This window comes from Oreochromis aureus, linkage group 23 (genome assembly GCF_013358895.1).
Source record: "Oreochromis aureus strain Israel breed Guangdong linkage group 23, ZZ_aureus, whole genome shotgun sequence".
Lineage (NCBI taxonomy): Eukaryota > Metazoa > Chordata > Actinopteri > Cichliformes > Cichlidae > Oreochromis > Oreochromis aureus.
The window spans coordinates 6,938,218-6,954,684 of NC_052963.1; the positions used below are offsets into that span (position 1 = coordinate 6,938,218).

The 16,467-nt window shown below is 41.4% G+C and overlaps 1 protein-coding gene across 2 annotated transcripts in view; it reads left to right on the forward strand.

The window, feature by feature from the left end:
- The window catches only part of LOC116334414 (transmembrane protein 163-like), a 34,405-nt gene that overhangs the window by 3,178 nt on the left and 14,760 nt on the right, over nt 1-16,467 (forward strand). For both annotated transcript variants that reach the window (XR_005610501.1, XM_031757840.2), the window contains exons 2-5: nt 734-853; nt 10,563-10,606; nt 10,691-10,782; nt 15,295-15,391. Coding sequence is in view for 1 of the 2 variants with exons in the window: in XM_031757840.2 (XP_031613700.1) it covers nt 734-853; nt 10,563-10,606; nt 10,691-10,782; nt 15,295-15,391 (353 nt within the window). In the remaining variant the exon portion in view is untranslated. The remainder of the gene's footprint in view (nt 1-733; nt 854-10,562; nt 10,607-10,690; nt 10,783-15,294; nt 15,392-16,467) is intronic.

A 16,467-nucleotide genomic window follows, 5' to 3' on the forward strand; every position in this document is an offset into this window, starting at 1 on the left:
TGTTGAGGAGGTCATTTAGCCATTTAAATCAGCTGTGTTGGATCAAGGACACATCTAAAACCTGCAGGACACCGGCCCTCGAGCCCTGGATTTCCCCCACCCCTGGGTAATGTGTAGCTTGAAGCTATTCACGTTTACCAAATTAAATCTGTCGTGAAAACTGTAGACCTGTTATGCATATTTTCAGTTTTATATTTTTATGATTGGACTCTACTAGAGTAGCTTTGCTTTGAGTTAAATTCAAAATAGTCCAGATTAATCTTATACTGGACCTCAATTCAGTCAGTCTCAAACAAGCCGTTTTTGCTCCTTCTCATTAAAGTTTATATTTCCTTTAAACTAAATTATTTCTGAATAATCGCAGCATTTTTTGAGCCGCAGGTAGATTATACTCAGGAGTCTCTGTCTCTCTGTGACATCCAAGAGTACAAAAATCAGTTTGAAAGGGAGCGCTCAGAGCAGTGTGATTACTTGCACACACCTTATTTGTTTTAAAACTAACACGAGCAGCTGTCATTGTAAGATAAGATAACCTTCATTATTCCCACGTGTGGGAAATTTGTAACTTTGTGTTACTATTACTTTGTAACAGTAACACAGTATACACTGTTACACTGAGTAACAGTGTATATGTGGCACAACATTTTGAAATGGATTAAAGTTCCACTTTAAAAGCAACTCCAAACCCTGTTTGAACACTGTGGGTCACTGTGCCCTGCGACACTGTCTGCAGGTCTTCTGGAGAGCAGTATGCGTCTGAAGCCTCACGAAGCACAGAGTTACCGCAAGAAGGCTCTGTGGGTGTCCTGGGCATCCATCGTGGTCACCATCATCCTGGCCATTGCTGCGTTCAGTGAGTAACACATTCCCGTCTTTTTCTTTGTTGCCACATTTCTTGTGTGTGCGAAAGATCTAAAGAAGAGTCAAAAGAGAGCTTGTTGTTTGGTTTGTCAGTCGAAGGACAGCTTTGTTAATTACTGCAACACCCTGCTGGTAAATGTGACACCCAACAGATTAAACATTTGTTCTCAAAATCAAAAGCAAGATGAAGAAAAAGCACTTTAGCACGCTAAGTCGTGCCAGGATCCTGTTTCGTTCAAACTTTAGCCTCCCACGGCTCTTGTTTCTCCCGGTTACAAAAGCAACGTGGAACGTTTTTGCCATCAGCGTCTTTGTGAAGTCGACCTTCACGCTTGCTGCATTTATTGAAATTTTGCTTCTTTTGAGGCAGAACATATTTGATCACCCAACACTTTGTGCTAAACCTTTGGGTTTCTCTCTTCATTTATCCCGAGTGTGTCAAGGACGAGACTGCTGGCTGGATAATGAACTCCTCCTGTGTCTCTTTTTGTTTGTCCGGGATCTTATTTGTAATAGTAGTGAGACACTTTATCTTTCAATATGAAAAATTGTATTTAAAGCCCGCTTTAGAAAACTGTTTAGATTTGACAGACTGTACCTATGTGTGCCAGAATATGATGTTTGCTTCACGTGTCTGATTGACATTTTTTTATTGGACAGATCTGTCACCTGATGTTCAGCTTACTCCTCCCCCTCTGCAGTAAATGCATTTTGGTGCTTAACTTAAGTAAAGAAACAAGCTTTTAGCATCTGTGATCCTTATCAGCTCCACAGTGGTTTGTATATATAGATATGAGTTTCCTGTAATACTGATGACGGCGAGGATAACAGCCTCCTTCACCTTGTTTTTCAGGGTTCTTGTGTTCATTAAGCTTTTTCTTCACTGAATATTTTTCTTGTATTGTCTTCATTAGACATGTTTGTCACATTTCTGCAGTCCTGCTCTGGGACTTTTCTCATATTGCCTGCTCTCACGCATAAATAAATATGGCGCCACCCTCAAATCAGCTGCAGAAATGAGCACAGGAAGAGACGAACGAGGCCAGCGTAGCAGACGGGATTCCTGCGAACGGTGATCTGACAACGAGAATCACAACACACACAAACAGAAGGAAATGCTGTGGTTTGGTGATGTACTGGTATTTGAGATTACAGAATAACATTAAATATCTTGATTTTTTATTTTTTTTATTTTGATGATGATGATGCAGCAGCGTGGGATTCCTCTGGGTACTCCGGCTTCCTCCCACAGTCCAAGCTTGTTAGGATAATTGGTGAGGTTGGGTACGAGGATGGGAGTATGAATATTTGTTTGTCTCTTTAGTTATCTGTGGCAGTCTGCACTGCAACAATGATTCTTCACCCTCAATAAACATGATACAATACTTTTGAATACATAAAATCAAAGGTTTATTTATTCAGACAACTAATCATTAAGGAAAATGTGCTCAGTATAAACTGCATGTAAACCAGTACGTTTCATTTGATCAGATTCCAATAAATGTAACATTTTAGATTCTACTCTTGTAATTAAAATACATGGAAAATTTATATGTAATTAAATTAGTTAACATCAGTAGAGTGTAGGGGTGTTCCTGGTGATTCATTTACTGGGCATTTACACAAGAGAAACAAACATTAGAATACTCGTCTACCAGTAACATGTTCCATGGTAACATTTTACTTTAAGTTTCCCAACATGACATTTTTCAGTAATGCAGTGATGTAACACGTTACGGTATTAAAATCAGTAATTATATTCCCTCATAAGTTCTTCTGTCATCTGCTTGATGGGTGGATAGAAAAAAAAGCACAAAAAAATATAAAATTTCTCCCTGTTGGAACGTTCTAAGTTTTTTGAAGTGCATTTTCTAAACATCAAGATGCCAGTGGACACCCGTTGGGCTTCATGACAAACCCTCTGTAATCAAAAGGTGATGGCACGGGGCCTATGTCCGTCTTTTATATAGTCTGTGAGCAGACTTCACCATGTTGGTGTTGCTGTGGGTTTGATATATTCCTCTCTGAACGAGGCACAGTCATTGCAGATTTAAGGATGTAGTCTCCAAAACAATAAGTCTTGTAGTTTAACATAATAAATTGGATTTCACGACCACACCTCGATACACACCCCTTTGGATCTCAGTCTATATATGACCCCCCGCTCCGCCCCACTCTCCGGCACTACAAACTGTTCTCTTTTTTGTGCCCCACCCTCCCTCCATTTTTCACTTCATTCACTTCTCATTAGTACACGTGGCTCTGCCCAGCCCGGGAGCCGCCCCCTCTGAGGCCTTCCATAAACTGCAGCCTCAGTTCATTCTCAATCCATCTGCCATTATCTACCAGAAATGCTATCAAACCTGAAATGAGGATGTGGTTCCAGCTGGTGAATTACAAATTACATCACTGGTCAGAGAGCTGTCTCGTTCAGTTAACCTGAAATTTATTAATTTAAGTTGTGAGTTTTACAGTTTCGTTGGTTATTTGTGAAGTTATGAAAATGCTAAATCAGTGATTTCAGATAGTGGTTGACAGTGTTGGTCAAGTTACTTGAAAAAAGTAATTAGTTACTAATTACTGATTACTTCTCCAAGAAAGTAATCCTGTTATTTTACTGATTACTTATTTTCAAAAGTAATTAGTTACTTTAGTTACTTTTAAAAACTTTTTATTAGTTTGAATCTTTTAACTTTATGCACATTGCATCAAGAAAAATTTAAATTATATGCAACAGTCTATGACTGGAAGAAATTTGTTTAACTTAATTTGTTTAAACCTATTTTCTGCATATTCCAGCATATAAAATAAAATAATGTTTTGTGTTTACACTCTTTCAAATAGATGCAAGTAAAACACAGCAAAAAATAAATAAAATCAAAGATTCAGCGGCACTAAGTCCAGTTGCTCTTAAGTCTATTGTGATCCTGTTTTGCAGGAGTGGGGCGGGTGGAGGTGCCACAGCGGTCATGTCAGTGGGAGGATCCGGGGGTTTCTCTGTGAAGGTCACATTCCCGTGGCAGCGTGCTCGGTGCTTGCTCAGATTTGAAGTTTAATTTTTCGCTGTAGAAAGAAGTTTTCTTCCCACACAGAGTGTACGGCGGACACTAATGTTTTTGTCACTTTTTACGGAATCAAACTCAGTAATGTCAGTACGTCCACGCTTTAAAAGCTGCATGGTCATACTCTCTCCCCCACTGTTGATCTGCACACGTCTGTTGCAGCCACGGACGTCGCACGCTCGTACATCATTGTCATGAGACACTCTCGCAAACAAAAATCACGGTTTAGTAACGCAGCGTGCTTACGGGAAAGGAACAGTAATCTAATTACTTTTTGTGCAATAGTAATCCCTTACTTTACTTGTTACTTGAAAAAGTAATCAGATTACAGTAACACATTACCAGTGTTGGGTAAGTTACTTTAAATTAGTAACTTAGTTACATTACTAGTTACTTCTATCAAAAGTAACTCAGTTACTTCAAGTTACTCGTTACTTTCAGAGTAACTAGTTACTAGGGAAAGTAACTTTGGTTTTACTCAGAATTCTCTTGTTAATGTGTTGCTTCCGTAACTGGATACCCAGCCAGACTGCCAGTCTTCTAGCTTGCTTACTTGCCACAAGTGCACTGTGCCACCTACCAATAGAAAGGAAAAATAATGTGCACATTTCCACGAGAGAAATCACGCCTGGACCGTCGTTGACCGCCGCCATGATTCTAGCCTGCTTTTTACATCCAACACAAAAACTGCAGTCGTTGTGCTTTCGATTGTACTCAGAACTTGGAAATTCTGCCTTCTGAATAGGAAGATGTAGGTAACACCAGACTGCAGATGAGCTGCATACAGAGCTGGACTGGGGAAAAAAAATCGTCCCGGGCATTTTGACTAGAGACCGCCCACCATTATAGGAAAAATCATAAAGCCTTTGAATGAAAACAAACACTGTTGTGACAGTGATGTACACTGTTCTGATGGTATATATGTATCAATCTATCAATTGTTTGTTGTAAGACTCAGATAATTATTTTTTTTAAAAGCGAGACATTTTAAATGAGAATAATAAAGAAAAGTATTTCCTTGTCCCCCTTTCCCTGTTAATGCCCTACCTGCCCCCTGGCAAAACTTTGCTAGACCCGCCCCTGCACAGTTACCAGCTGTCAGCTACGTAGAAAAGGATGCTGGTGTTATTTGTCTCTCAGAAACAGCTCATAACTTCCTTCAACTCATTCATGTCACCTAAAAGGTAAACCTGTTTCTACATCACCTGTTCAGCTCTGATGATTCAGTAAGGACATCTCCTGGTTTCATCTGCATGTTTCCCTCTCACCAGATAACCAAACCGATATCATGACCAGCAGCTTTACAGCTGTGGCTCCAGCAAACATCAGCTGATACTAGAAATTAATATTAAATAAATTCTAACAACAGCTGATCAAGCTTAAACGTGCTGCTGTTGTTTAACGCGACATCCGCTGGTTTCCTCTTTCTGGCGCAAAGTGGGCGATAAATAAACAAGAGAGAAAAGCCGATCAGCTGATCATTGATCAGTTTCGTGATTGAAGTAGAAACAGGAGAGAATGAGAGAAGAAGAGGCAGCTGTGCAGCTTCAGCTTTGTGTCTTTTTCATTGTAGCTGAAGTCCGGGACAAACTGTTTTCCTTTTCACCTCAATTCAAAACACGTAATATTTTCTCTGAATACCAGACGATTCTGTTTTTTACAGGACGGTTGGCAACTCTACTAACTAACCTTATGAATAAAACAAAGTTCAACATCAGTAACATAGCACCCACCCAGCTGTATAGAAACTCCGTCATGCTAGCTAGCACGCAGTACGAAAAAGTCAGCATACCGAAAATAAACTCCACCTAAACTTGGTTTATATCTGACTCCGATAGACTGCAGGTCATAACTTCTTACCTGAAGTTCAGTTCACCTGACACGCGGACCGGCGGCCGCTTCGGGTCTCTCCTCTTGCCTCCCTTTTCCTTCATCCACCTGCTGGCCTCCACCACTTGCTAATGTTACTGAATCTGTGGAAGCTCCGATATCCACCACACGAAGTAACGAGTAACGAGCCTATCTAAATCCCAGTAACGAGTAACGCGTTCCTGGTTTTGGCATAATAACTAGTTACCGTGCTCGTTACCACAATAATAACGTAGTTACTGTAACGCGTTACTTAATAACGCGTTAGTCCCAACACTGCACATTACTGCCCATCTCTGGCGATTGATTACCACATCTGTACAGCAGCATGGATTCGATTCACTCTGGTCTTATTCGTGCTCTGCAGAGTCTGTTTGATCGGTACTGTAAAGAAAAGGAACATCTGTTAGGTAACGATCCACTGCTTCAGTTTTGTGACCACTCATTAAACACTAAGTAACCAGAGTACACTGTAATCAGCGACATTTAAGCTACTGACAGGCAGCCAAAAATGTTATTCATCTCTTTGAAATCCAATGCTCAGCCGGGAAACCAACAGTTCTGGCATTGGTACGTGCCATTACTGAGGAGGAAGTATCCGTCTAACCCTGTGGCCTTCCTCAGCAGGGTGTTTTAAGAGACAAAGGTGCTGATCTGGTTTCCAAATTTACCATGTCCCAAAGAACAAGCTCTGGTGCTAACGTAACTGATCACTGTATATTCTTAGCAGTGAGCTCAACTGGTCACATAAACATTTTAGTGCACACAGACTGTGTGAGCATTGTGCCGTTAATCAGCATCAAATTCCATCTTCTTTTATGTCTGGCTACGTGTTTACATTCCCTGGAAAGATCTGTTTTTATAAAGGAGCTTCCTGCATAGGGCAGCATATACTAAACCACACCAAAGAAAACACTGTTAAAAGGAAGAGGCTAAAGGACTCGTGATGCACAGAACACACAGAGAGAAGGTGCAGAAAAAACCCCAACTCAACCCCAACAGTAGGGTTAACCATTGCTTACCCAGGTCACCAGCCATATATCTGCAGGTTTGAATCAGATTGGTTAAATTGTTGCCGGAACAGGTGAAAAACTGATGAATGGACAGAAAGTGATTCTTTAAATTATTAATATTAGATTAGACGAAGTCACAGTTTAGTTGGTTAAGAGATTTAACTAAATTCTGTCTGAAAGTTACACTTATTACAAACATTAAGAGGTTAAAAAAGACCTAAAAGAACAGTAGTTGTACGTCAGGGCGAAGGGCTTCGTTAGGATTCAAACCCTGAGGTCCGACAGTGTTTCACAGAGTTATCAGAGCTCTGCGGGGAGTCAGTCCACTCCTCACCACCTGCTGCTGTTCTCTGTGAGCTCTACATGATGACAGAATGAAACAGTCTCTGGGTAACATAAATGCTGTAAAACATTAGCATTACTCAAACATGGAAAAGACCAAGTGCGTGTGACCTTTATTGTAGGCAGGCAGGTGCGGCTTTTTAGTTTACAGAAAAGAACATCTCAGTGGGGAAAATGTCACAGGACAATTCTCAGCTTAAAAGCTTTACTACACTGAGTGAAGGAAAGGTTAACATTGGACGAGGTTCATAGCAGTTTGGCACCTGGCTGTAGTTACAAATTCACCGTCGCAACAAATATCAATTGGTTTGGTTGAACTGGTGTTGTGAGGATTGGCTGAAGAGTTCCCTCAGTTTGTTAGAGCCAGAAGTCAATAGAACATCAGATTAGAGCCTGCATGAGTGCATGAGTGCTGCTGAGTTCAAAGAGTGGACACATGTCAACATCAGCTGCCGGGAGGAGACTGTGTGTATGAGGACTCCAGGGATTGAAAATCATTACTGAAGATGAATATTACCATAAAGAGAACTGCTCACAACCGGCTAACACAAAAGAAAAAAGTCCAATCAAGTGTGAAGTAACAGATGACAGCGGTGCAAATTCTTTTTCTTTTGATGTAATTTAGTGTGCATTATGTAAAATACAAAAGTGAGAGTTTATTTGAAAGTGAACTGCATCTTTGTCAGGGTTTGCTTTTAGATCTCCAGCTCATGTTTTATTATCAAGAAGAAACTGAGCCACTTGCTGCTGCTTTAATGACAAGGCCTATGCATTGGTACACACGGGACAATCAGACGAGCGCCATCACTGCACCAGCTAGAAAAAACAACTTGACGGTGAAGCGTTTCATTGATATGCATAAAGAGCTCGGATAGCGTTTTATCCTTTCTTCCCCTGCTTGTCTTGTTAGATGTGACAAGAAGTAAGGAAGAGGGAGAGTAGAGTAGCAGTGTGCATACATGTGTGTGTATGTGTGTGATAGCCTGATGTGCTGCAGGTCCGTCCCGGCTGACACCCACCCAGCTTCCTTGGGAGCCAATTAGTCATCGCTGGGCTCGGCTTTGACGACCGCAGAACCGCAGCAGATTCATTTATACACAACTTGTTCTCTCTGCGGCTAATGAAGGTGCTAGAAAGAGAGGAAGGGAGGATAGAGAGGAGAAGGGAAGAGGAGCAGACGATATATATTACAGTCAGATGTGTGGGGTCATTATCACAAAAGAAATCTTTAAAAAACTGACATGGTAGAATGAGAGGAGGCTGCACGATGAAGGAACGTGAAGTCTTTTCAGCTATCTGGAGAATTTAACTTGAAAAATAGATGCTGTCAGCTCTGTTTTGTAGTCCTAGATACAAATCTGCTCCCATGATGTTGCAGCAAATGGTTTTGGATCAAGCTTGAGTGTGCAGGAATGCATTTGACAGCTAAACTAAGGCACTTCTGTGTAATCCTTGCCTTTGTTTCTATCTTTTTGTACTCTCACATACATGCTCACCTCTGTCGCCGCAAGTCCTTTACGTGTAAACAAAAGGAAATTGTTTTGTTTACCTCCTACTTTTGCCTCGTTATGTCAGTTCTGGCTGATGACTGATACTCGGTGCCCCTCCCTTTTTATTTACCTTCAGCAGCTTTCAGCAGCTGCCAGGTTCTGTTTGCTTGATCATGTATTGTTGACACATGGAGAGATGAGGCACACAGGCTCTGACTTTAAATATATCTCCCCACCCTGGAAGTTTAAAGAACATGCGAATGCTGTATTAGCTGAGTCGGAGACTGTGTTTGTATTTGGCCGTATGGTTCTGTTCTGGGACCTGCTTTGCAAAGCCAGCATAGAACACAGCAGACATAGATTAAGTTAGAAGTAGAATTAATGGAGGAAATGGCGTGGATGTGGGTTGCAAAGAGGCTTGCACTGAAATCCACTGGCTTGGATGTGGCTTTCCAAAATTAAAGCTACACTTTATTATTTTATTTTCATCCTAATGAAATGATTAAAGTATAGAGAGGTTAAATAATAGGAGCCACTGAGAGACAACCTTTAAGTATCCTTTGTGTAAAAACAGCTGCTTTAAGTGAAATAAAACTCAAAAAGAGCAACTAAAAGCGTCAAATCTTCAATTATTACAGGAAATATAGAAATTAAAATTTCAGTCTGGACCATTTTACTCCAAAGAAAATTGATATTCCCATCTGCAGTAATTTATATTACTTTACTAATTACTAAGACGCATTTAATCTTTTTGCTGTGCTGGCTTTTGTAAAGTGCTATGGTCATTTGATGTATATTAAATCCATAAAATGGGAATGTGGCGAGCACTTAGTTACACATATGTAAGGTTATAACATGTCAGGGAGCATTTGCTTCAGCTGAGGGCATCATCAGTAAATTCATGCATTCATTCAAGCTGCATTAGTTATAATGCAGTTTGGAGGCCATGCTTCTAATGTGTGAACCACCGCCATGTTCAGTACTTTTTGGTGAGCATGAGGTTACACACCAAGAAGGAATGACAACAGGTCTGCTGCTGATACTCTGCATCTCTGCACATTTCAGGTGTCAGAACAGTATCCCTTCCAATCATGTGCATTCAATGGTTGGCGATGTTTGCTTAACTGCGTGCAGGAGAATGTGGATGCAGCATCTGTTTCTGTTCTCATTTCGGTCTGAGCTGTTGCAAGCGAGCGGGTGATTGTGCCTTCAGCCTAGAGAGAACAACCGAATGTAGATGAAACAATAAGAGGAAAAGTGAAGATGGATGAGAGGGGAGCTTGGGAGGCTGGAGGGGAAAATAAAGGGAGCTCAGACAGCAAAAAGGGATACGAGAAAGAAAAGATTTAGCTCTTTTTGCAGCAACTAGAATGTGTTGCTGAAGGGGAAAAGAGAGAAAGTGATACCACACAGCACTGTGTTTCTGCATGCAGGGCTGAGGCGAGCTGCTAGCCCCCTGTGAGTCTTGCTAAAAATAAACGTGGGAGGAGAGGAATCCTCCTGTCTATCTGTGTGCATCTTTCTCTCCTTTGTCTCTTCTTCCTTCTCTCCTCATTCTCTCCCGTTGCAGGTGTGTGGATGCACATAACTGTTCTGTTTAGTGTTTGTTTTGACCATTTCTACAGCTTAATCCAAATGAAAAGGCAGATGTTAAATTAGCCAGTCAAAACACTGCTTCTTTTTCAATCCAGCAGGTTCTCTGCAGAAACTAGAAATTATTCTAATAATAATCATTGCTGCAGTTAAACAGGGGAGGACCCAGTCAGTGTCCTGAGCTGCTGACGGACAGATATCTCTGTTTACTTTAAATGAAACCATCACAGACCGACTCTGTGCTTACAGCAGTTACAGGCACTCAAATGATTATTTCTGATGTGGAGATGAATGTGAACAGTGCAGTAAAAGATTTTCTCTTTTCTCTTTAGCGGTTTCTATCATGCGCCACAGTGCTTCAGCTTTTGGATTTGCTGTAAGTCCAGAGTAAACACTCTACTTCATTAAAAGTAGAAATTGTAATGATAGAATTACCAATTCCAGTGTTTACACTTTGCAGTTTGATGCCACGCTGGATGTGTTGTCATCTGTGATTGTATTGTGGCGATACAGCAACGCCGCAGCTGTCCACTCAGCGCACCGCGAGTACATGTAAGTATGATCACCTTTCACCCCGATCCACTCTGACCCAGGCAAAAATCCCCTTTATTTATGATGCTGTGCATAAGCCACAGACGGTATAAAACATGGACGTAGCTTCTGGGTCAGAAAAATGAAGCCAGTGTGTCTTAAATGTGCAATCTGAAGTCCAGCATGTGGCTACAGGTGTTGTTGCAAAAATGGTCTCTGCCCCCTCGCATCACCAACCACAATCAAAACAGAACTTCAGAGAGCAAATGGACGACATCACGGTAGCTACATCAGTCGTTTGTACTGTCTGTGGCATACACAGTACTTCTGAAATCTAACTTCCTCCATCAAAAAAAGCATACATATCCCAGGCAGAAAACTTCCCCCAGCCTGAGATTTTAATGCTTTTTTTGCTGGAGGAAATTAGATCAATTACGTTTTCAGTAGTTTTTATTACTGACATGTGCTTTATCAGTCTCCTTAACAACGCTAACATTTGTTTGTGACCGAGGAATCATCTGCCGGCTGCTCCTCGTACATTTTTCCTTCACCACCAGATTTATTTGTAGCGAATGGTCTGAAGCAGTCAGAAGGTCTTAGCAGAATCATTTTCAGATACTCAGTCTGAACAACTGTTGATGCAATAACCAGTAATTCACTGTAAAGTGCTGAACTGTATAAATATCAGACTGGCTGCACAAGTAAAGTTGTTTTGACCAGAAATAATTAATCTTATTTTTATATACTTAGCTTGGGTACTTCCAGATTTTAGAGCAGAACAGAAACAACATGAATTCATGTATACTTAAAATTAAAGTTCAAACCCAAATACAGCTTTGACAGCTTTGCTTCTATATATCGTTTTCTTTACCCCTCAGGCATCAAAAGGCTGATGAAGTATTGTCGCCACTCAAGTTTGTGAATGTGATAACTGGAGAACAAAGAGACGTGGGAGTTTCAAATTGACACCGCAAGTTCATCTACTAAAAATCTTGGATGAGCTTGAATTTCCGTGATCTTAAGGTCAGAGGTCCTGTGAATGCGATAGCTCCAAGGAACCCACCTAGGGTTTTCAAATTGATACCATAGGTGTATCTACACTGCAGAAGCCTCGGTATGGTCTCATATATACATCGACCAATAAGACAAAAGAAATCCAGCAACGTGATGAAATTTATTTCAGTGTGTCTACAATGGCCTGTGTGAGCAAGGGGAGAGAGCGTGTGGTCTGCTCTGTCCCACAGAGAAGTGTGTCAGACAGCATGCCTCTTCAGCTCCGTCAGGCTCGGCCCAGTGGGACCGATCACAGACGAGCGCCTCACATCTTATCTTTACCTGGCTGAGAATAGAGTGTGTGTGTGAAGAGGCTGCCCTTTCAGAGCCTGTTGAATGGTCAGAGTGCTGGCAGCCAGCAGGAGACTGAAAGAGAAAGAGAAGGAGAAGAGCCAGTCATCACTTTACTTCTGCTCTCCTCTGTGAAAGATCAGACACTGAAATAGTTGAACAGTGTTGCACCAGTTCATCCAGCATAGGATGGACTGCAAAGCAAAACAAAGAAAGTAAAATCTTTAGCTTTGTCCGTACTGGTGTGTGTGTTCACTCCCCGTTTACACGCACACCCACACTTAACAGTGGAGTTGTGTCACGGTCTCACAGGAGTTGCTAATTGCAGTAGAGACGACAGATGAGCTCATATCCTCTGGAGACCAGACACTGAAGTACATGGAAAAAGATTCAACAGCAAAGCATCTGCTTTAACATGAAAGCCACGAGGAAGCTAATAAAATAATAAATAATAAAATTGTTATAATGTAATAATTTTATATTCTAGTTGTTGTGTCAGTGAGTTCTCAGACCACACCCATCGTTGAAAATATTAGATATTGTCCATTTGTACCCTTTATGCTAAGCTAAGCTAACTAGCTCCTAGCTAGCGACATTGCTCTCCTCCTCGAACTCTCAGCCAAAAAAGCTGTACAGTTTGCTAAACACCAACACACAATTTTCAGTATTCACCAAAGTTGTTTGCAGATAAAATTTTAAAATTTTATGGTTGAGGGTTTAGTGAGTTTATCAGAAAGAACTGCTAAATTTACCAGACAGACAACATAAAATGATCAGAGTAACAGGAAGTGTGCGACTAAAGACCTGTCTGATTAATTCCAACTGTATTTTTAATGTAAGTATTTGACAGCTTGCTAAACCATCACGTTAAAACATCTACACAAATCCACTTGAAAGTGGTCATTTCAGCATTGCTAAATGGAGAATCTGGACAAAGTTGAGGAGCTGCTCGGCCAGTAATTGGCTTCGCTGAGAAGACAGCTTCCTCCTGATCACACGCACACTCACACAGTCTCTGACAGCTATACACAAACACACCCACACACACACAGAGACATGTTTCTGCAGACATACTCTGAAACAGAAATATGAGAATCATCCGAGAGCAACAAAATCTAAATATAAAGCTATTTTCTGTTGCTGTCTTATACACAGCCACCACAGCGTGTTTGATTTGGGAGTTTTGTACACTGATTGGCCTTCTTGACACAACCCCAACAGGGATTTGTGGCTCTGGCTGGAATTAAACCTGTGACCGCTTGCTTGCCACTATAGTACTTTTACAGATGCATAAAATATGGATTCATGTATTTACACCTTAACTGTAGCCTGGCGTCTTCCTCCTGCTGCAGTGTTTGTTTGTTAGATAGCTAGCGGCTTTGAGCAGACTGAGTGAGAGGGCTACTGATGCACAACGAGAGGCTCTGTGTTCTTTTTCTTAATTTTTTGATCTGTCTGGGAATGATAGAGAAGATGCGGTTGAACAGCAATGCCCAAGTACAGAGTGGTTGCCAAGGTAACAAGCTTTAGGTGTCAAAGTAAGACAAATTGGGGACTTTTGTTACTAATAAGTGATCCACATCTGTGCATTAAAACAGAAGCTGCATGCAGCCGAACGCTTTGCTGGTCTTTTTGCTGTTCGGTTGTTCTGCTGTGGAGTAAACAGCAGCTCGGATGGTGTCATTTTCCATCCACAGTTTGCAGGAAGCGATAGAGGGCTGTAGTGGTGGATACGGCGCTCCCTTGTGTGTCTGCGTGTGTTCGTGCACCCTGCTGCTGACTTCCCAGAGTGATGTTGGGCGTTGCCTTGGTTACCTCATCCGGTCAAAACCCAGGACGCCAAGTGTGGCTCAAGAGCAGCCGTCAGATTTGAACACGTACACTTGGGTAGTCATCCATGACCAGGACATATGCTCCGATTGGTTTTTGTGTCCCTCTAGACTTTGTTAATTGGGTAAAGGTGCTTAAAGGACATCTGCTGCTTCCAAATGAATCCTCCGGATCACTCTGAATAAATGTTATCTGTCATTCAGGATCGTTTAGGGTAGCAGGAAGCTGTAGCTTTATCTAACACTCTACAGTTATCATAGAAGTTGATGCTTCCATGTTCAAAAAAACATCTACTACTTATAATTGGACTTTAGTTTTAGTCAGGACCAGTATTTGGTAGTATGGCTCTAATCAGGGATACCGTTTGCATACTTGGAATGCATGCAAAGTCGGGGAGGAGGAGAAGCTGGAAAGGAGAAGCTGAAAGGAGAAGCTGTGGTGGAGGTCAGTTGCAAAGTGGCTTGCAGATAAGCAGCTAAGAGCAGGTTAAAGCAGCTTAAAAAGTGCACCCTGTATCAGGTAGTTTGTCTTTGTTGCCAGCCTGAACTTGTGCTATGAGAGATCTCAGCTAATGCTGATGTCATTAAGATTGTCATTAATTAAAGTAAGAGAAATGTTTTTGCCTTTTTACAGCAGTTCAGAGATTTTATCCAAAGATGTCCGTGCCACCAGCGGCCATAATCTGAGGCGTTATATTTGTTATCTGATAAACCAGATATCTCAGAATATCTTAAGAGAATTTGATCAAATTTAGTGCAAATGTTTCCAAGTTACATGAAAATGGATGTACCGTGTAAAATTGTAAAATCACTTTTCTCCCTCTGATTTACAGAAACTCCAGCTAGAAATGTCTTTAGATGAGATCAGCCCAGCCATTATTTCCCACTTATCCAGTTCAGGGTTGCAAGCGTTTTGAATCCTGAGCTGTTACGGAGTTAGAGGCAAGGCCAACCCAGAGAGCCCTCCTGGCTCACACTCACACCTGTGGACAGTTTAGAGTCACTAATTAATATGCCTGTCTTTGACTGTAGAGGGGAGCCCACATGCACCCAGGAACAACACGCAAACTATACACAGAGGCCTCAGACTACAGCTCTTTAGATGAGATGTTACATTCTGGGTTTTTTGGCAAGTCAAAATTGTAAGCGAGTCATCAATTGGAGGTCTCCTGGAAAAATTTGAATTTAAAACCTCATTGTTTGTGAAATCCTGGCTCGAACCCTGCAGCCGTGCAGCACCACTTTTATTGTTTAGGTTGGCTGTCACATCAGGATCTGCTCAGAAAGAAAGAATGAAGAAGCTAAAAACACTGTTTGTTGGTTACTGATCGCCTGCTGTCTTCTTTCCTTTCCTCTGCAGAGCTTGTGTTATCCTGGGTGTGGTTTTCATCCTGTCCTCCTTATGCATTATGGGTAAAGCCATCCACGATCTGGCCACCAAACTGCTACCAGAAGTGGTAAGAATTCGTCCATCACACTGTTCTGGGTTTGTTTTTAGACAGATTTGTGAGGATTATAATCTGACTGTAAAAAGAGACAAATACTGCAGAGCACCATGCTTTAATTGTTACACTTACTGCACAAAAAGCAGTGGATAAGATGGGATAATAGTAGATTAGAGTTTACTACCACATGCTTATTTTCCTACATGGCAGGCAGGAAATGGCTCTGGCTGAGATGCAGGGGTCAAAACTGGATTCAGACAGAAGATGGACGAGAGCTTTGGATTAAGCGGCTTCCATATGGGATGCATAATGTTATCCATTTAACATTCAGGGGAAACCCCCTAAACATACTAACATACTGCACACCATGGCAGCTGTATTACCCACAGCCAAGTTCATCTCCCTGAACTCAGGCTGCCAAAGGTTTAGTGTGTAATCAGATTTTTCAGTGGAATTTGCAGTTATTTTTAAAGCTTTGACAGATAGTAACCACTGCTGTGTCCGGCCAGGACCAGGGCTCTGCTGTCCCTGGTGTAATACAGACAGCGAGCCAGAGACGGGGATTTCATTTAGAAGCTAAAAAAAGCCCTGCTGACTTTGCTCCCATATCTAATAATATCTTTACAAATAACATGCAGGATGTTTATTTGCATGGAGCCGTGTGTAGCATGGCTGAGTCTGACTCTGTCTTTGAGCAGTGGATCTGATTGGATGCATACTTTCATCTTTGGTTGGTAGCTCAGGATGATGAGACCAAGACACATAGAGGAGGGTGTTATGAACACAGAGATGCTATTGAAGATGAAATGTTAGGGACTCAAAAATCGATTAAGATCGTTTGGTTTTAAATATTTTCTTTTCTTTGGTGTTGCAGTAGATGCTGTGTGGTCATGTAGATGATGCAGTCGGACAGCGTGTGTTGCAAAGTCTACAGCTCTGATTTGTGATTGTCTTTCATTTCCAATCATCAGGTTAAAAATAGGCTTACCTTTTTAATTTATTACTTTACTGTTACTCTATATCACCTGTGCAATTGCAAGGTAACAATGTAACAAATACCTGTTCTAATGAAAGGAGGAGGAGAAGTT